Source organism: Notolabrus celidotus, chromosome 19 (genome assembly GCF_009762535.1).
Source record: "Notolabrus celidotus isolate fNotCel1 chromosome 19, fNotCel1.pri, whole genome shotgun sequence".
In the NCBI taxonomy this organism is placed as follows: domain Eukaryota; kingdom Metazoa; phylum Chordata; class Actinopteri; order Labriformes; family Labridae; genus Notolabrus; species Notolabrus celidotus.
The window spans coordinates 18,113,872-18,135,343 of NC_048290.1; the positions used below are offsets into that span (position 1 = coordinate 18,113,872).

Genomic DNA, 21,472 nt, shown 5'->3' on the forward strand with positions numbered 1-21,472 from the left:
CTGACGTAAACATGAAGTGTCTGCACATGTATCTCTGGTTACGGTGAGTGGGGTAAGTGGATTATGTGCCGCAGACATTCCTGATGACATAAATATTTTCCTCTTGTGCCCTTCGTTACGACACATGGTGTTTGGTTTGGAGCATCTGATGATGAATGGTGTTGAACTGAGGACTGAAGAACCCGTGCAGCTGGACATGTGGAGCTCATAGATGATGAGTTACATCAGGCTGACGGTCACAGATTTTACAGCTCTTTAGAGCCCGCTGTTTGTTCAGGTTTTTTATGTGAAAAATATCTTCCTCTTCGTGTTCATGTTTATGGGATCATAGAGCATAAGAGCACAGGAGCAGGGTTACTAAAGATGAACACATGCAGGGTGAATGTGAATGTCTCTGACTCACTGAAACCTGCAGTTCCTCCAGTGTCCACGAGAGTGTGTCTCCTGCAGTGAGTCAGTCCCCATAGAGCCCCATGTTAAAATGCTACAGCAGAAATAAACATGTTTACAGCCTGGTACAAAAACTGTTTGGGTCTCTCTAGCTCATTTCTCTATTCATGACAACTGTACGGCTAAGGATTTAATATGGGAGGTAGGATTAGGGGCCTGGCCTCATTGAGTGACAGGTGGGAGCTTCTTGCTGTCACCCCAGCCTGTGCTCAAGTGCGCAAGGCCAGGACTTGGACTTAAGTCCTAATAAAGTTCTGATTTTCAGGACCCAGGTTAAAGGGACTCAACTCGGACTCACTCTCAGGAAACTGGAACTCCATTCGGGGTTAACTATTTGGGAATCGATTCTTGCTCTGGTGTTGGGGACCCAACTCAGACTCTCGAGCTCACACTCAGGGAATTGGGAACTGATTCAGAGTGGGACTTAACTAGAATCAATAATTGGGGGTTTGACTCAGACTCAGACTCACGTAATGGGGACTTAAGTCGGAGCCACACTCAGGTAATTGGGATTCGGCTCAGGTTCAGGTATTGGGGACTGGACTTAGACTTTGATATTGAGGAATCAACTTGGTCTTACACTTGAGATGGGGAACCCACTTTGGCTCAGGTAATTGGGACTCCACTCAGACTCAAGTCATGGGGACTAAACTGGGACTTGGTTATTAAAGTATCAACTTGGACTGATACTCAGGTAATTGGGATCCTGCTTCAACTCAGGTAAGTGTGTCCCAATTGAGGGGCTGCATCCTTCAGAGGCCACATTTTAAGACCTGGCATCAAAGGCAGTCCCGTGTGGAAGACTCCTTCAAATGCGTCCAACAACTGAGGCCTACTTTTCCAAGGGTGCATCTTTCACAGCCCAACATAGCCTGCAATTCTTTGTGCACCAATTCAACCAAGATGGCCGACTCTCAAGCAGCCGAGTAACACACTGTAGAAATGTCAGTACTTAGTAGTAGCCAGCTGTATGAACGCTGCATCACAGTCAACACTGAAGATCGAAAGAGCACAGCAGGACAAAAACTTGTGATTCTTTGGCTCCTCCCACTCTTCCAAATGTGGTCTCTTTTTTCCCCCCAGAACAAAATGAACAAACATGGCGACCAGAAAGTCGAATGCAGTGCTGGAAAAGACAGCTGACAAACCAGTGGGTGACATCATGGTGAATACATCCATCATTCTGTGGATATATGTGCTGAACAGATGAACCAACAAACTAAAGAACCCACTCTCCCTTCTCTCCGGTCCCCTGGCCCTGGATCAGCTCCCCCTCCAAGACTTGATTAGAGACCCCATGCTTTGTTTCTGCAGGACGAGAGTGTGGCTGACAGCAGATGAAATAAAGCTGGATAAACGGCCTTCGGTAATGGAAAGAGAACGATGGAGAGAGAGAAAACAAAGGTAAACAAGGACAGAGGCAAGAAACGTTTGTAAGCCACCAGAGAGCAAGAAATGAAAAACAACTCCGGCTCTGTTTTTCTTCTCTGCAGAGTGACGGGGGTGCTGAGCGCTCCCCAGACCTGAAGTTTCAATTAAGCCCGCTCGTGAATACTTGAAACTTTCCTCAAACGCGTCCCCGGAGACGGCCGACGGCAACGCAATTAGCCAAACTAAATATGAAGATTGCTTGTGCTGAGTTTCACAGAAACCTGGTGGGCTCAGAACAAAACCCTGCAGAGGCCTCAGAGTCACAGAGACCTGGAGGACTCAGATTAAACCCTGCATACCTCAGAGTCACAGAGACCTGGAGGGCTCAGAATAAAACCCTGCATACCTCAGAGTCACAGAGACCTGGAGGACTCTGGTGCAGAATAAAACCCTGCAGACCTCAGAGTCACAGAGACCTGGTGGGCTCAGATTAAACCCTGCAGAGGCGTCAGAGTCACAGAGACCTGGAGGACTCAGATTAAACCCTGCAGAATCTTTAGAGTCACAGATACATGGTGGGCTCAGATTAAACCCGGGAGAGGCTTCAGAGTCACAGAGACAATCAGAATCCTTCACCTCAGAGGACTGGCGCAGGAATGCTTGAGTCTGTGCTGGGATGCCTTTGAGCCGGGCAGATGACTGTATAAGGACATGAAAGGATGGATCTGTGCAGAAACATTGATAAACACTCGCTCACACACACCCTCTGAAGTCTCTGGCTCTGAGTCCCATCTGTGCCTCACGTTCACGAATGGAAACAGACGAGTGTGCCCGGCTTCCCCTCCCTCCCAACCGCCGCAGCAGATTTCTCTACAGAGCAGGCGGCACAGGAGTGATGTCACCACGCTGCTCTTTAATTATAACGTCTTCATCCCTCACTTCAGGATGTTCTGCAGCTCTGTGAGAGGATCGGGTGTAAGGGGCAGGAGGGGGAACATTAATCATCTCAAAGGACACGGAAAGGGCTGACCAACGAGAATCAATAAAACTCCCTAAGCTTCTGAACTCTTTATTTCGTGTCATGATGACCCAACAACGGAAACACTGTGACCCAAAGGTCTGAGGAAATGTCAGACTGTGGAGCTATTTTTAAACTTTGGGGTAAATCTTAGATATAAATAAAACAGACCTGACAGGTGCAGAGCTAAGTGGATGGAGGGTTAACATCGACGGCACGTTGCCCCTCAGCCAGAATGTGACATCCTGCAATCAGACGCAGGATATCTGATTTTATAACGGGGAGTTGGACCTCACAGAGATCCTCCAATCCAATATGTACCTGATTTCAAAGTCAGGGAAGGAAAAAAGTAAAACCTGAAGTCTTTATAAACTTCCCAGGGTAGACCCCGAGCACGCTTAGAGGAAATTATAAACTCCGTCCTGGGAACACCTGAGGAACCCCGGAGGAGCTGAAAGACCCAGCAGAGGAAAGGGACGTCTGGACTAACATGCTGCCACCTCCACCGAGTCCAAACCAAACACTTTGACCGACTGTTTTTCATAAACAGTGTGGTGTGAGTGAAGTGAGTACAAGCATCAGCTGTGTTTACAGGATCACAGCCTATGTTGACTTGTGCAAGAAGACAAGAAGAGCTTCAGTCATGTGAGAGAGTCCGGTCCAGACTGGTTTGGCCTCCATCAGGACGGCAGCGGTGGATGTTTGTTGCTCGGTTTTGGCCTCAGTTTTCTGAATCAACACTTCAAACGCTGGCTGTAATCAGCGCTCCCTCACAGAGCGTAATGCACTCCTGCAGAGATAAAGGCAGCATGCCTGCATGCAGGCTGGCCCACTTTCAGCAATCCACCGGGTGAATCAGCCTTCATCACCGCTGGTCTGAAGCCAGCTACATTGTGAGTCGCAGAGGACTTTTATGGAGGCATGGATGTCTCAAATATCAAGGCTGAAGTGCTTGATTGATTAGTCCTTTCCCCCAGAGATAGAGGTAATGAAAAGCAGCTTTCTCTCAAAGCCGGAGCTCTGGCAGGAGTCCAGATCCCGGTCCACTCGGACAACCGGCCTGTTTGTCCAACAAATGACTGCTCCAAAAACACAGCAGTGACAGCCTCAGTGGAACTGTTTGAGTTTAAACACACTTATAAAGAAGATAGTGATAAATCAAACTCAGTATTTCTGATCAAAATAAAAACAGAGTGAGACTGAAGTCAGTCTCGACAAGATTTAAGAGTCCAACACATCGCTGTGGGAACATTAAACACGCTGAACACAAACAAACACAGGTGGAGGAGGTGGTGTGAACCTCAGTCTGCCTGTCATCCACAGACTTGATGGTGACCGGCACGTTACTGAGAGAGCCGAGGAACTGGTTCATGATTTAGAGTCTGTTAGAGTGATGGTGTGTTCACAATACAACTATTCTCACAAGTGAATTATACTAACGTTAATGTAAAGAACCAACAAGCTCTTGTTGGGTAATGATGATTAAACAACTTCTTGGTATTTCTGGTAAAACTAACTGTTAGCGATAAATTACCTGAGTAAAGACTTCTATTTCAGAGCGCTTCATTGTTTAAAGTCGAGGTAACAACTTGAGAAGTGACCGTGAGTTCAGATCAATTTCCACTGACCTTCTTCACGGAATGTTCCATTTGTTCTCAGAATCATCGACTCTCAGAGAATCTAACTATCTAACTAGAATCAGAATTCCAGAACACCTGCTGGGATCCATCATTTCTGATGCGTTCCAGGAAGTTAGGAAATCTAAATGCTGAGTGTCTCAGTGTAAATATTTGATTTAGAACAGATTGTTAGCTGCTCTTCATGCAGATATCTGTTTACAGAGAGAAAGAAATCCTCCTCACATTAACAACTAGGGATGCCGTCATTACACTGGATTGTGTTCCTCCTGCTTTTGCTCTCCATACAGACAGTTTTTCCTGCAGACACCAGTTTGAGATTTTCCTGCAGAGCTCAGTGTTTCCAGAAACTGAACACCAATCATCAAAATCACTCCCATTATAATCTACAGCTCCCGATCTGACTGAGTGAAACACAAACAGTGACCTCTGTGAGCTCACTAACCACATGTACTTAAACAGGTCACATGTATAACCTGTTCTCTCCTAAAACAACCATTATAACACAGAGAGAATAATTACACACAGCTCTCTGTTTCATATCAAAGACCGACTCCGTAATGTTTCTGAAAACCATTACTGCTGAGTGCTGGTTTGGAGCTGACGGTCAGTCCTCATATTGTACTTTTCCATTACTGTACCCTGGTATTAAACAGACCCTGCTGCAGCTTCGTCCAAGCTCGCTCTGAAATTATAAAATGATTGATGGCAGGAGGCCATGCTGAGCACCGAACACCCACCGTGATGCCACATCCTGAACGACCAGGAGGAAAAACCATCATCCAACCCGTTTCTGATCATTAATGAAGCTTTAACTGAGAGATTGAATCAGGATCTGGGTTCAGACATAAATTCTGTTAGTGAGTGATTTTCAAAATAAAAGCAGCTTAATCTTGACTGACTGCTGTTTGAATGAGCTGCGGAAGCATCACAGGTTTGAGACCAAACTTCAAGCTGATTCGCTGGTGCCCTGTCAAAGAATGACCAAACCAATCAGTTTGGTAGAAAGAGGCGGTACCTATGGGTGTAGTTTAGTTATGGCATAGGCAAGCCTTTGGTGGCACGTGAAGAGATGAGTGTGGATGCAGCTGTAGTGTCAGTTTTATTAGAACTGGACATTTCTTTATTAGAAGAAGAGCAAAGGTCTTATGATAAAGCTTATAATTGGAGCTCAAGCCTGGACCAGCTCTCAGTTGTGCTGCTATAGGCTCAGACTGACACACTGGGATCCTGTCTTTCCCTCTCTCTCCTCTGTCTGCCTGTCTCTCACTTTAACTCTTCCTGTCCCATTAAAGTTACTAACCATAGACCTTTCTGGAGTCCCTGAGCTCCCTTGTCTCGTAGGTTCCTCTGGATCTCTGCTGCTGTGGACGTGCCAGACTCCAGCAGCTACAACTACTACTATCCATCTCACCACTATCATCTCTCCCTCTCTTCATCTCCCTCTATCCCTCTCTCCAACACGGTCTCAGCAGATGTGTATCTAACATGAGTCTGGTCCTGCTGGAGGTTTCTGCCTGTTAAAGGAAGTTTGTCCTTGCCACTGTAATTGGCAGAAAGTGCTCTGCTCATGATGGATTAAGATGAGATCAGACTGAGTCCTGTCTGTAAGATGGGACTGGATCTTATCCTGTCTTGATGTTGGGCCTTTGTTAATGATAGAGCATAGAGTACGGTCGAGACCTGCTCTATTTGGAAAGAGTCTGACGATAACGTTTGTCAGGATTTGGTGCTTTATAAATAAAGATTGCACGCTGAACCTGTTTCTGGATTGAGATGCAAAGATTGTAAAAGTGTGTTCCTCATTTGATTAAAAATATTTCCTATACTCAAACTAACACAGAGAACAGAGCTGTCAGGAGAAGCTGCTGTGTGTGTGGAGTGTCTCTGGTTGATCCTCCCTCTCAGTCAGTCAGCAGCTCCTCTAGGTGAAGTGCCGTGAGAGCTTTTGGCTTCTGTGAAAGAACAAACCTGGCAACCTCTCTGCGATGACAAGACTCCAGGAAACAGTTACTGAGTCTGGCTGTGCTTCATCGAGGAAGAGGAGCACAGAGCATTCTCTTGGACACTCTTACAACTCTGTCTTTTGAACCCGACAGAGTTGATCATTGAACCTGATGACGTGTGTGTGTCTTACCCTCAGGTGTTGGTGCAGATCCACTCTGAGCTTCAGCCACAGCCTCTGAATCCACCGACAGACCTGGATCAGCTGCAGAACACAAAAACACAGAGAGGGAACGTGAGTACAAATAAAACCACAGAATAAAAACATTCTGGACTGAAGGAACCACACAGCGTCTGTTCAGGTTCCTGATGTACTTGCTGAGCCCTGCAGACTCAGGACTCTGCCTCCATCAGAGAGACAGAGCGTCATGTTGAATAACAGCAGGCAGCTCAGACCGTCCCTCATGAAAACTCTGGAGTAATGTGGTTTAGAGCAGAGAGGAGTCTAAACAATACTCCTTTATTCATGCAGAGAAAACTTTGAGTTTGCACAAAAGTTTTTCATCAGATCTGTGTTCATGTTGCCCACAGATATTCATAAAATGTGCAGCATGTTCCTTTCCTGCAGTGGATTAAATAAATGCAGCTGTTGTGAATTTGTGCAGCTACGTTTAGAGGAGTAAAATCGGAACATTAAGTAAGATGCACCTTTTAGTTTTTGCAGAAAATAACATCGAAGGTAAAACTTAAGAAAGGCTCATGTCACGTTACTGGCCTCTTTCAGAGATGCACTTATGAAATTTCAAGAAATCTTTAGGGGGCCGACATGACATCAAATCAGTCTGTGTGTTTACAACATGATGGAGGACGAAGCAGCAGAGACCGACTCTATGAGGACAGTTTTTATATCAACGCTACGTGCAAACAGATGCTGTGCAGACATCTTCTGTTCTCATCTTTAAAATGATTCTCCTTCTTCAACCATAGATGTTTATATTCATCCTGTTACATGTCTCTCCTCTACGTTTGCATGGACACAAAACATAGACGTCATCACCCCTACATGCAACTGTTTGCGTTCACACATGCAGCTCATCCTTAAAATTTCTTGAGGTTTTTTGGGAGTATATTCGCAGCTCATGATAAATTCTGAATAATCTTAAAGCTCCTGTGCAGAACATTGTGGCTGTGTTGAGTTTGGCGCCCCCTGTGGACAAATCAGCAGCATCATCTCTTTGCTGATTTGTCTTGTACGTGTGTGAGTCGTGTTTTCTGACAATGAGAAATCTCCTCTTTCTTTATTTCAAATATCTAACATGCAGCTGAAGATGAATCTCTGACCTGATCAAATGTTGTAAAGTCTGTTTCTGCAGAATGCCTTCGTAAGTGATAAAGAGACGTCTGTGTCAACTTCATCGTGTTTCATAACCGGCTAAAACTCCTCACTGGAGCTTTAATACCCAAACACATCAATGCACCTCTTCTATTAATCATAGCTGTATTCACACTTGGGCACAAAACTCCTGAAATGATTAAGATGAGCAACATGTGTGAATGCAAAGACATCTAAAAATTAAAGAAACCTAATTTTATGGCGCCACAGCTCCCTGTGGTTGCATTCAGAGGACAAACACGTCGACCTTTTACACATTCAGATTTAAAAAAGATGTCTCATATGTTGTATTATAGTTTTTCTCCCTCTTGCTGCTCCTTGGTGAACCTTGTCTGTTTGAATGTTTGTCCTCGTCACTTTAACAAACAGAAGCATCGTGTGTTTGTTGATCTAAAGGAAATGAGACCTTCAGGTTTTTCCACTGACGGAGAGAAATAATGACAGAACACAAAACACAGAGAAAGAAAACATGACGGCTGAAATGATCTGGAGTTATAAATCAGGTTATTTTCTGTCGTGTTCAGAGGAGAGCAGAAACAAAGGCTATCGGTGGAAAGTCTGACTGCTTCAGCGTCCTGGACTCTGATATCAATGCTACATACTTCCCTTCTTTATGAGCGTGAGTGTAATGGATACTCTGGCCGCTCGCTGTGATTGGCTCTGCTCTCCCTGAGAGTTAATCAGGATCAGGCCGTGTGAGCAGCAGACACGACGCATGGCTCGGTTATTAGCTCCACTCGGCTGGGCCGTCCCTGCGATACGAGCATGTGCTCCACAGATGTGGCTGCAGGAGGAAATTGGTGGTGCTGAGGACTTCAGTGAACAAAACCAAACAGCATTCCTCCCAGGAGCCGCACTTCCCTCCACAGATTGGAGTTTAATCCGCTCATAGATGTACGCAGACAGAGGGATTATTGCTCTGAATATTCCTGCATTGGATGCAGATGCTGGATTTGCGTGCACTCTGTGTGATCATGTCCTGCAGATCATCTCTGGTCTGCAGCTGAGACACGTCCAGCAAACTCTGCCAAGATGTTGGGCTCAGACTTTTGGACGTCGTCTCCGTCTTCTAAACATCACGGCTGCAGAAATAAAGCATGCAGGGCAAACAGAGCAGCAGTCTTTGTTTGAAGAACAGCACGCTGCTCCCGTCTGTCATGAATTTTTTTCTGAATCAGACTTTAAAAGAAAGATGTATGGAAACACAGAAATGATGTGTGTCAGTGAGAACAGCCAAACATGCTCATAAACAAACCTGAGACTCAGGTTGGACTCCTTTAAAACATCTAACGTGAGCTGCAGCCAGTCTGTCTGATAAAAAACCCTGGTCATCCAGAGAGATTCAAACTCTGAAATTAAGAGTCTAATAGCTCTACATTTACTACAATGCATCAAGTGCTCTCCCTAACATCTGAACCCCTCCCACATCTCTCCACACTTAACGCAGCCCTCCTGTCATTAATCTGTTCAGAGCCGAGCTGAGATAACTCTGCCGGGTCGGGTCAGACGGCCGGCTCTGTTCTGAATCAGGATAAGGAGATTCTCACGTCTGCAGAGCTCAGAGGATGAAATATGTTTCATCTTTCTTTAACTCAGAGTAAAAACACGAACATGGTCCTGATTAAAAGCTGCCACCGACACCTGAAGGATAACCCGCTCTGCTCCATTTCCTCCTGGACCCCCCTCCTCCTCTCTCTCTCTCTCTCTCTCTCTCTCTCTCCAAATCCTGATGTTTATGTTCAGCAGATAAGACCGTTTACTCAGCGGACATTCGTCTCTTTATCAGGCTGATGCAAAGTTTCCGTGAGACCTTTAAAACGTTTCTTTAAACACTGATAAGATGAAATATGCCTCATGAGAGCTTTTCCACCTGCTGCTGTCCAAACACAGAGCGTCTCCTGGAGCTGCTGCATGGACTTATGATTGTGCAAATCATTTCCGGATTCATTGATTCATCTTTAAAATAACCAATGACTGTGCAACAATAAAAACAGCCACTAGCTGTATTTCTACTCCCGCAGAGGAATCAAAGACTCTTGTAAAATCAGGATTCCTGAAACATCGTCATGATCGAGTGAAAAACAGAGGAGAGGATCTGAGAGGAGTTCTGCAGTCCAGCTTCCTTCAGTTCAGAAATATTTAAAGCCATGTTTGTGTCACACTGAGTTAGAGAAGTGATTGAAGCTTTTATTGCCTCTCATTAAGACCTCTGCAATTCTCTTTAAAGCTCCCTCTGTCATGAATCCTTCACAAGTCTTCATCTGGTCCAAAACTCAGCTGAGCCAGAACGAGTCTGTTGCTCCATCTGCAGACCTGCACTGGTGTCAGGAATATGTAGAATAGATTTTAAGATTCTCTGAAGCACAAAAAAGTTCATCCCAGAGATCTAAACGCAGCCGAACATAATCAAGTAAGACTCTTCCTCGTTTCTCAGTCCAGCACTCAAATCTATCAAATCTTTAAGACAAACATTATCCATGAGTAAATGAATATAGCTCTATTCACACATGAACCACACTCTTAAAAATGTCACAACATTTTTGGATGAGCTGCACTTCTGAAAGCAAACATCTGAAGCATTCACCTGAATATAACCAAGGCTTTTTCCTGCAGATGGCTCCGGGTAAAAATTCTCAAAAAGTCCTCAAAAATTTCGGGCGTGATTTGTGGTAAAGAATACATTATTATAATTTTATTTCTTTATTTTTCTTAAATACTTATTGTATCTATTACTTTTTATTATTCCATGTATTGTTTATTAAAATATATATATTAATTAAACTTTTTAATTATTCTTTTTTTCATAAAAAAATTGTATCTATTTTTATTACATTTTATTATTCTATTTATTATTCACAAAATTATTTTGAATGATTATTATTATTATTATTTTTCTTTTTTAATTATTCTTTTTTTCTTTTCTCTTTTGAAATGTGGACTGTCTGATGGCTGCATTGTTGTTTTGCGTTGTTGTGGCTGAGTCTATTAATAGAGTAAAAATATCATCATAAAAAATCATAAAAATCATTCTGGACATTTTGAGGAGAGCATGTGTGAAGGAGGCTGCTGTAGTTGGTTTCCTGTGATGCCCTGATACTGCAGGTATGGGGCCTCTGGGGGCCTCCTGCAGGGTCTTAGTCAGGTTATGAAGCTGCTGCCAGATGTCCCTGAAGTCCTTATGCACCGACTCCACGCTGCAGCAGCTTTTCATGAATTCACTTTCAGTAAGGAAACCTTGGTGACCAATAAGAGATGCTGAAGCTTCCTGCAGCTTATTTGATTGATGGTATGTTGGCGGTGGGAGAGGAGGGATTTGGGGCAGGAGGATGCTTTTCCATCCCGAGCTGAATCAGACTGCTGGCTCCTGCATTCCTCCAGCCTGCTGCCTCTCCATGAAAGGACTCTTTGAGAGCCGAGAGGCCCGACACGGCTCCATCAGCCGGGGTTTAGACTGAGGGCCTTCTGGCACACCTCAACACTTTCCCTTTCTCTGCTGCTCAAACTGCCTCTGTCTGTGTATGTGTGTGTGTGTGTGTGTGTGTGTGTGTGTGTGTGTGTGTGTGTGTGTGTGTGTGAGAGTGTGTGTGAGTGTGTGAGTGTGTGTGTGTGTGTGTGTGTGTGTGTGTGTGTGTGTGTGTGTGTGTGTGTGTGTGTGAGGGTCCTCTGACCCTGCGTTACTCCCCATCCTCCACTCGGCCTCATTCCTGCCCTCACGTCCACCCTGCACCTCAGTTTCAGCGAGGGTGGACTGAGCAGATCCGTTACACAAACACTTTACAGAGTCTGAATCCATGTTTTTGAGTTTAACCTCGATGAGAGGAAGCAAATAACCGCAGTGTGTGAGAGGAAGAAAACACGGCTTCAACCTCTCTCCAAGAATGTGAGCGGTGAACCGAGGGGTCTCAAGCCACGAGCAGCCGCAATGTTTGATCGATACTCCTGTTTGCACGGTTCACAAAGTAGATCCTGCTGAGATCCTCCTGCTTGACCTCTGTTAGACATCCGGATAAAAACGTTATAAAAGTCACAATTCCACCTCAAAACTACAGAACATTGAGGCCCAGGAACTATCTCCGAGAGGGACCAAGAAGAGGATTCCTGTCTGTGTGCACACTACAGTTTAAAAAACAAAAAGACCTGAGGACTGAGTCTGCCGATGAAAAATGAAAGGTTATTTTTTAAACTACAACATGCGTTACTTTAGTTTAGAGGGTCTCTGTTTTTGTGGGTAAAAAAATGATCTCCGCTGGTGGAAGACAAAATTGTGACGGCAGATCAGAGTAATCAACATTTTTAGCTGATGAATCTTTCAAGGTGATCACGCTGCCGACACAAATCAGTCTGTAAGACCTTCTGCTTGTCTTCGTCCTATAAAAGGAGCACATCTTTTAAAATGGCACACCATAACAGTCGGTGTTAAGGAGGATTTTACACCATATAGCCAGGCTATGTTGAACTTTTGTGGAGCAGGTGCAACTCAGTGTTCCTTCTTTCTTCCCCAGTTAGACTATTTCATTGGACAGGTGAGTGAGAAAGGAGGAAAAGTTGCCTCAAAGTTTGTGCAGAACGTGACAGCTGGAGCGCAACTTTTCTGAAATGCAAGTCAACCTATGAGTCAGCCTTCATTGTCGTCAGTTCTTTACTCTCAGTTTGAGTTTTTGGGGTTTAAAAGAAGAACAAAAGTAGGAATCACTTCTTGGACGAACCAAAAACTCACGGCCTCTGTTAAAGGAGGTCAAACAAAGCAAGTTTTCTCATATCTGACAGAACCAGAGAAACTACACAGAGCTGAAGAGGGAGGAAAGTGAAAGCATGCAATCTGTAGGATAAATAATCCAGCGCTCCTTAGAAACAAAGAACAGATACGGCACGCATCCAATCCTCAGGAGGATTTAAAAGTTCATGTTGTGGGAAATGTTCAGAACAGTGTGTGAGTGTTAATGGAGCAGCATGACTGTGAGGAAACTTGGCTTTCTGACATCGAACCACATTAAAGAGCTCATAATTTCAGACTGCACTCGCTTTGAAGTGAAGGACTACAAAGTCAGACTTCTTTTATTTCTTTTATTCTCAACAGCTCGTTTTCTTTCTTCTCTCCATCCTCCTGCTCGCTGAGACTCGGTCTGTTAAAGCGTCCCACTGACCCGCTGTGGTTCAGTCTGTATACGTGTCTCTCTCTTTAACTGCAGGGACACATTATCTCTCTAATCTAAATAAGTCAAGTCCTGGTCAACCTCCCATGTTAGAGATCCAGTTCAGACCACACTGAGTGCTCTCTGTCCCCCTCGGCCTGCCGGGGGATTCAGAGTCTCCTCGCTTACACAGATAAGTGCTGTAGGAAGGAGAAAGCAGCACGCTGTGTTCAGCGTTCAACAAGCAGGAGCTCAAAACACTTTGTTTCCCTCAGATTCCTCTTTAGTTTAAAGTTTTCTCTTTGCAGGAATCGAGTGTTTCACCTCTCTAATGTTGTGATCTTTAAGGATACCTGTGGGCGTGTTAATGAGAGGTTAGCAGAGGCCTGACACTGACAGGTAAACCAGGTGCTTCTGACGTCTGACTCAGCTTACACGCGAAACTTTGAGACCTTTACCACGGCCGACCAGATGTCAGGTTTTGGTTGCTCCTCTCACTGTCCTGTCAGAGAGCTGCTGATGTTACACAGGAGACGGTTCATTAACAGTTAAATGTTAAATGGCACAACTTTTCCTTTTGTCCATAGAATAATTTCACACTCGTAAAACTGCAACAACCCACATAATGACAAGTAATTACAATTAAATACAGACAACAACTCACAAAATTAGATCAGTTTGTAAAACTGGAAATGCTGAGTCATCACACTGCAGCCACCAGCTTACTGCCCCACCAGCTACCAACAGACTATGTTTAAATGGACGCCATCACTGAGTGTGAAGCCCCAAGATTCAGAGCTCCCCCTGCTGACTGTCTGCAGTATGGGTTTTAAGCCCCGCCTCCTCCATTTAACAGGTGGGACATGGGTCAATGTGTAAAATCAAACACAGGTCAAATAAATGTTTGTCAAACATTGTTTCTATCATAATAGTTAGTCCTTATTCTGTTGATTTATGTTTCTGATTAGTTTACTTTGAATTAGTTATTGATGATATAATAAGAGGGATAAAGCAGGATCAGTTTAGATCTGACTCTTTTCCAGAGGTGGGTAGTAACGAGTTACATTTACTCCGTTACATGTACTTGAGTAGTTTTTTCAAAAAATTGTACTTCTGAGAGTATTTGTTTTGCAGAGTACTTTTTACTCCTACTCAAGTACATTTGTGTTAAAAAATATGTACTTTTACTTCGTTACATTGGGCTGTCCAGTCGCTACTTTTACCGTTCCTTTTTTTCTTCATTTTATTTTGTTTAATACTAAACCGATCTCTCACACAGCTCCTTCTGATCCAGAGCTATAAATAGCCTCAACACTGAATGAACGGAGAAGTAGCTCCGCCCCCGCCTCCACCTACAGCTGGGGAGAGAGGCTGCGTAATATCTGCGTCCCCTTTGGAGGAACATGTTTACCCTGTACCCAACATCCAGACTCTCTCATAACTTCTAAATGACGAGGAGAAACAGTCACATTATGAGCTGCTTACTTTGTCTGTACGGTGGAAATCTTGAGCTTCAACATAGAACAATTAAATCTTAAAAAGCATGTTTTGGTGAGTAATCAGTTAGGTAAGCTAAGGGTCATACTAGTTAATATTAAATCTTAAAAACATGTTATAGTGAGTTATCAGTTAGGTAAGCTAAGGATCATACTAGTTAATATTAAATCTTAAAAACATGTTATAGTGAGTTATCAGTTAGGTAAGCTAAGGATCATACTGGTTAATATTAAATCTTAAAAGCATGTCATGGTGAGTAATCAGTTAGGTAAGCTAAGGATCATACTAGTTAATATTAAATCTTAAAAACATGTTATAGTTAGGTAAGCTAATGATCATACTAGTTAATATTAAATCTTAAAAACATGTTATAGTTAGGTAAGCTAATGATCATACTAGCTAATATTAAATCTTAAAAGCATGTCATGGTGAGTAATCAGTTAGGTAAGCTAAGGATCATACTGGTTAACATAAAATCTTAAAAACATGTTAGAAATGTTTGAAAGTGATCTAAAGTAACTTATAAGAGCAGTAAGGTAGCATGCTAGTAAAAACAGCTGCTTCTGAAGCTCAACAGTCACCTCTTCAGGACTGAGTTCATGGCCTTTTTAAACACTTCCAAGTTGTTTTAGTACTTTCAAGTTATGTTTTTAGTAAGATGTACTGAAAATAAGTTAAAGGTTAAAAAAGAAAGTTTGGAAGGCATAGATATATGTTTTATTGTAATGTTGGAGTATTGATGTTCTGGAGTTATGATGACATCTCAGACACAGTTTGAAGTTCTAGCTTGTTTTAAAAAATGAAAGCGGGTACATTAGTTTGTGCACAGTGCAGCTCCTCTTTCTTTAATGTTTCAAAGTAAACCATGCCTAACAGCATTCATTTTGGCATTTTCCTATTTATGTCACTTTATTAAAGGCAGTGTGCACTTCACATTGTTATTAGCATTTCCAATACAATACAATTTTACATATTATACTACTCACAAGTTACTCACTACTTGAGTAGTTTTTTTTTTAGGTACTTATTTACTCTTACTCAAGTACTTATTTCTATGAGTACTCTTACTTCTACTTGAGTAACATCATTAGAAAGTAACAGTACTTTTACTTGAGTACTGTTTCGGTTTACTCTACCCACCTCTGCTCTTTTCTAGAATGTTGATTTAACTCTCCGAGTGCTGACATCGTGACAGAATTCAAGAATGTTGTCTTTGATCTTATAGAAAGAATTTGTGAAAAAAGGCGTGACTTAAAAATAATCAGTGGCCCAAACCCTCTTCCGTATTAAGGCCATAATTGACAGCTCTGTTGACCAGTGAGACTCCTGCAGCGCTGTGTGCACTGGATTATCAGAGTAGAGGAGGAACATTGACAGGAATTGTATATAGTAATATGGAAATTAAACCATAGACCTGGTTTTGCGAATCAATAGGTGATCGCACATATAACATAAACAACAGAAGCATGTCAGCTGGTGGAAAATCTAAACGGTCTGTGAGTTTTAAATCTGAAGCCTCATTTTCTTGTGATCCAAAATTATAAGTTCATGCTCTGATTCTCGTCGTTGAATTTTTAATGGATGTTTTTCTGCATTTAGAGCCTTTTTGGCTCCAAGCCTGAAAACTATAAACTCTGCAGTCATCAGAGTGAGAGGAGAGAGCAATAAAGGCTGTGACATAAAATTAATTTGACATTTATTGAAGCTTGTAGGAGCAACAGCCAGAAACAGTTTCCCCCTAAAGTTTCCTGAATTGCTCCAACTTTTTCTGCACAAGAATAAAGATATTTTTACAAAATGGAAGGGTTTAGGTAAGTTTATCAGATATATGTCTCAATGTTTATAAGACACTAGATCATTTGGCATACAAGAGAAGATAATTAGACTTTTTAGGGAGTCATTATCATAGTCTTTTATCAAGGTGTGTCATGGTGGTAAAATAACAAACTAAACTGAAACTAAACTTCAAAGCCCGGTTGTTGTCCTCGGTCCTCCTGATGGAGACTCTCTCTGAAACCTGATCATGCGGGCTGATCAGACCTCATCCTCTCTGTGACTGGTTGTAACAGAAACAGAGAAACCAGTGAACCTCCCTCCATAAACTTAATGACGGGCTGATTTTTACACTCCGTCTGCAGCGAGCGAGTTATCAGGGGAGAGAGGGGAATGAAGCCAATGCAGTTCTTTAAAAAACAAGAGCGGAAGTCCTTCATTAGGACTCTGTGAAGCCGGGCCGGAGCGGGACGGAAAGTCTGGACGTTACACGCAGGAATGTGTCTCTGCTATTTCAACAAATCACTTCATCTTTCCTGTCCAACACTCAGCTCCTCTGAGCTGCTGGAAGACGACCACGCAGACAGACGAGGGCCTGAAGTTACGACCCCAATAAAGCCTGGGGTCAGCTGAAGGAAAAAACCCGGGAGAAAAACGTCCTGAAGCTGCAGAGCAGACGCTCACTGCAGGCTAGTTCAGAGTTTCATTCATCTGGATTTAAACTTTTGAGACAAAAACTCTGAAGTTTATTCAGTTAAAACTTTGAAGCTGCTTTAATCAGTCTGTACTCAATGACCGTTTCACTAACCGCCTAAAACGTGTCCAAAAACCACTGATGAAATCTTTAACTTCTGCCATCTAACTCCAACCATCAGCCAATCACAGAGCTCAGACTCATCTGAGGTGGAAGCGACATTTAGCTTAACCAGTTGGAACAGATACTCAGTTTAATACCTCCAATGTCGTCCTCGAAGGTGATCTCTGCACACAATAAGAACGTTTTTAACCTGTTCCTTTGATTGCTAACGACATATTAAGGTATTAAGGGTAGAAATGCAACCATGCATTGTTTTAATGTGTGCAAATCACAACAGTGCTCTTGCAAAATGTTTGCCACTAGAAGACAGAAAACCACAAATGCTCATAGATACAGGGCTGTTTTCACCCCATACCTCCTAAAGTTGCTGAGTCATGGTGAGTTTATTGTAGTGTCTTTACCTCCGACTGCAGCTGGAGACAAAAACTGTTAGAGAGCTGATGAAGTCTGAAAATAAACACTGAAAGTGAGAGACAGAAACCCAAAACAACGAGCATCATTTTTTGGATTAGGTAGCCTGGCGGTTTAAAGCTGGGGTTGGTAATCAGATTTAGATATACTTTTTGTCATACTGGTTAAAATGATCTTTATGTCCTGATGGCAATCAATACATAATGTGTTCCTAAAAAAGAGATTAAAGAAAACCTGCTATCTACAGCCGGAGTGAACCTGGGAAAACACCAACCAATCACCGTTTTTTGGCTCCCCAAATTTTAAACCAATCAAATCCAGTCCTGCCGTTCTGCCCTCCTCCTGCGCGTACATTTCCCCGGCGATCAGAGTCTAAAAAGCTCTCACCAACAAGCAGAATAATTAATGACATTCAGTAAGTCCTTTAATTTGATTCAGGGCTTGAGTTTTATTACATCAGCGTGTCAACAATGCAGCAGCTAAAGCAGGCAACAATGCTGACCTCCAGTGACCTCTGCACACACGCTCCTTAAAAGTCCAGAGAATATCTGCTCCTGTTAAATCTGATGAAGCAGCACATTTCACACACAACTGTAGGAACATCTCCAACACTGCACTAAAAACAGACATGGCTCTGTAGTGGAAGTCACTGCATTATAAACAGACATGGCTCTGTAGTGGAAGTCACTGCATTAAAAACAGACATGGCTCTGTAGTGGAAGTCCCTGCATTAAAAACAGACATGACTCTGTAGTGGATGTCACTGCATTAAAAACAGACATGACTCTGTAGTGGAAGTCACTGCATTAAAAACAGACATGACTCTGTAGTGGAAGTCACTGCATTAAAAACAGACATGTCGTTGACCTCTGCATGTCCTCTGTTTCTGAACCTGCAGCATGTTTCTCCTTATATAAATCATTGTGAGGGTCGTGCTGTGATTACTCCAGTCCTTAACTGCAGAGGGGGACTGCCTGTGGGGACAGTGAGTGACCATAAAGATGATGCAACCTTAGAGCAATAAAATCCTCTTTGGTTCAAAGTGTAAGAGAACAAATGAGTCACACAACCACAGGACTTCAGCGCAGAGATGAGGCCCAGAGTGAGGCCTAAAATCAGAGTTTTAACGTCTCTTCGGTCATGAAAGTTACTTTAACTACAGAAGAAAATCACGTTTACTAAAGCGGGAGGGGACAAATATATACTCAGCTTCATTCACAGAAATCTGAAATAAACACGGCCGGATAAAAGCTTTCTAATGCAGCCTTCATGTTGAAGTTCAGTGGATAATAATCTTCAAACTCTGCTTTTTAGGTCGTCAAACAGCTTCTGTAACCCACCCTGAAAGGTGCCCCCGTTCGTTTGAAGGTAACTCTAACATCTGTGATTTTCCGTGCTGAACAGGGAACTCTATCTTTACGTTTCTGAAATGTGAATGTTTATTATTTCTGGTTCTAAACAGACGTGAACTTGCTGTTCTGTGAGCTATAGTGAAGCGTCTTTGGGGCAGAAACAGCAGCTTTGATCCAGGAAAGCGACAGTGTTGAAGTCTCTCTCAGATCCAAACCTCCTCCAGATGTGACTGCATCAACATCTCCACATAAACACGCATGTAAAACAAGTTTACAGTCTCTGGGACATAATGACTGCATCACGGCATTGCTCTGCTCTATCAGATGGTATCACTCGCCTGCCGAGGAATTTCCACTTTACAGACTCTGATGGTATCTCTCCCCGCCCCGAGAGCCCTCATCACAGCGGGGTAATCCATCCCTGTGACTGAGCTACAACAACAATAGCCATCTCATAAAAAACGCAGACACTTCCCCTCAAATATTTAGCCATTTGGAGGCTGAAAGACGGGACAATAAAGGCGGCCGTGGGTGCGCTAAGGGGGGGTCATTTACATTTTATTGGCTCTCTGATAAGCGTGTGCATACCGAGCTCGGCCTGTGGAAAACCAGGGGAAGAAAGCCGAGTGTCAACTGTTTATCTTTCTCCATGGCGGCTCTCCGTCATTCTTTCCTTCACACAAACAGTCTGAGGGACGAGCAGGAATGTGCAGCAGAAAGTTACAACACAGCAGAATATAATATCATTTTAGCTCCATTTTCCTGTAAAAGTCTTCCTCTGCGGCCCCCGACTCGGAGCTATGATTAACAAAGCATCTGCAGCAGGAGGAGGGCTGGGTTGAGCCTGACAGGACTGTTGTTAACATATTTCCACAGAGCCGTGGATGACTGTAAAGACCTGAGAGCTTTCAGCGCGTTCCACTCGTCTCGCTTCACTTCCAATCCATCAGCACAAACTCTGTTCTGCACTTCTTCAGCTCGCTCTCTACTTCATGTCTTTATTTCTCCTCTTGTGACTCCACTGAGGTGTAAAGCGCGTTACACACACATCTTTTATTGTTTCACACACTGTGGACTTCAGGTCTGTCGTTTCACTTTGGCTGTTGTAAAACCACAGCTTCAAAAAGAACAACAGGAATAAAGGTTGAAGCTGTTGATTCGTTCCTTTAGCTCCATGACTCAACAACGAGTTTATCAACCAATGAAGACTGAAGCTGCTGTGAGACATTAACAGGAAGACCTCAGTATGACCCACAAAAGCAAACAAGACCAGAAAGACAAGATCAGCAGTGACTACACTGTAATTTAATGGCCTGTACCCACTGCAGAGAGGTCAATCTCAGACCAGGCGGCTGTTAAAGAAAGCAAGTTGAGACCTTTAGTCATGAACACTGCCCACACATGCACAGGAAGAGAGTGGCAAATAGATAAGAGGTTTCATTTTGGCCACAGGGGCACCAAAATTGTCACAAACAACCTTAGATTTCATGACTTCCTCGAATGCATCTCAGGGTCTGGATATTAGTCTGAGAAGTGTTCTGGTTTCTGTTTGTAGTCTGAGTAGTATCCACCAATCAGGTGTGAAGAACTGTCTGTATGGAGAACAAAAGCAGGAGGAACACAATCCAGCATAATGAAGGCTCCCATGGTTGTTAATCTGAGGAGGATTTCTTTCTCTCTATAAACAGATATCTGCATGAAGAGCAGCTAACAATCTGTTCTAGATCAAACATTTACACTGAGACACAAATCTGCTTGATGCTGTGTCACTGAAGACAATCAGTGTTTAGTTTTCCTGACTTCCCTGAACGCATCAGAAATGATGGTTCCCACCTCCATTCAACAAACAGAAGTTTTCTACTCCTTTAGGACAGACCTGACAAAGATTTTTACTTTCAGCTACAACTAAACTGTGATAAAAGATTCTGATTCAGAAACATGTTGAATCTGGATCTCAGGGTCTGGATTTGAGTCTGAGAAGGATTCTGGTCTCTGTCTGTAGTCTGACTAGTATCGACCAATCAGGAGTCAGCAGGAAAAACAGTCTGTATGGAGAGCAACAGCAGGTGTGCTAGAATTCTGACATCAAAGACAGAATTCTGTCTTTGATGTCAGAATTCTAGAACTAATGGAACATTCCGTGAAGAAGGTCAGATCTATAAAAAAACATCAGTGTCTTTAATCCTCTTTCATAGACCTCCATTCAAGAAACAAACATTGTAAAAGTAGTTTTCTTCTCCTCTTGAGGACAGAACTGACAAAGCTTGACTTTTGACTTTTGACTCATGACGTTGCTATTTCAACAAACTTAAGACCCATTAGTTACAAGAACATCACGCGAACATCAGTTTCTGTTCCAAGTTCATACCGCTGAAAGAAGCCAGAGCGAAGCCTCTGTGGAGCACACGGTTTACAGTGAAGCTGAGACTCAACACAAACAGATGAACGGGCACCACTCTGCAGGATTTAATGAACAGCGAAATGACCGAGTTTATTTGCAGACACATCTGGAGGGTGAATTTATTTTCTCTTTGATCTGAACACATGGTCTTGTCTGTAGTTGTTAACTGGACTGTAAAAAATGTGTCACATGGATACTGAGGTCTTGACTGGCTGTAGCAGAACCCCCCAAAGTTGTCCATTGTTCCTGGTGGGATGAACTGTCACTCTAAAGTCA

At 43.1% G+C, this 21,472-nt stretch overlaps 1 protein-coding gene and 1 long non-coding RNA gene across 2 annotated transcripts in view; one reads left to right on the forward strand and one right to left on the reverse strand.

Moving 5' to 3' along the window:
• Positions 1-7,148, forward strand: part of LOC117831422 — a 33,256-nt gene extending 26,108 nt beyond the window's left edge. Inside the window, exon 3 of the long non-coding RNA XR_004634997.1 lies at positions 6,620-7,148. This is a non-coding gene — a long non-coding RNA (uncharacterized LOC117831422). The remainder of the gene's footprint in view (positions 1-6,619) is intronic.
• The window catches only part of ror2 (receptor tyrosine kinase-like orphan receptor 2), a 52,280-nt gene that overhangs the window by 17,893 nt on the left and 12,915 nt on the right, over positions 1-21,472 (reverse strand). The window contains exon 2 of the mRNA XM_034710115.1: positions 6,614-6,685. Coding sequence (XP_034566006.1) covers positions 6,614-6,685 — 72 coding nt within the window. The remainder of the gene's footprint in view (positions 1-6,613; positions 6,686-21,472) is intronic.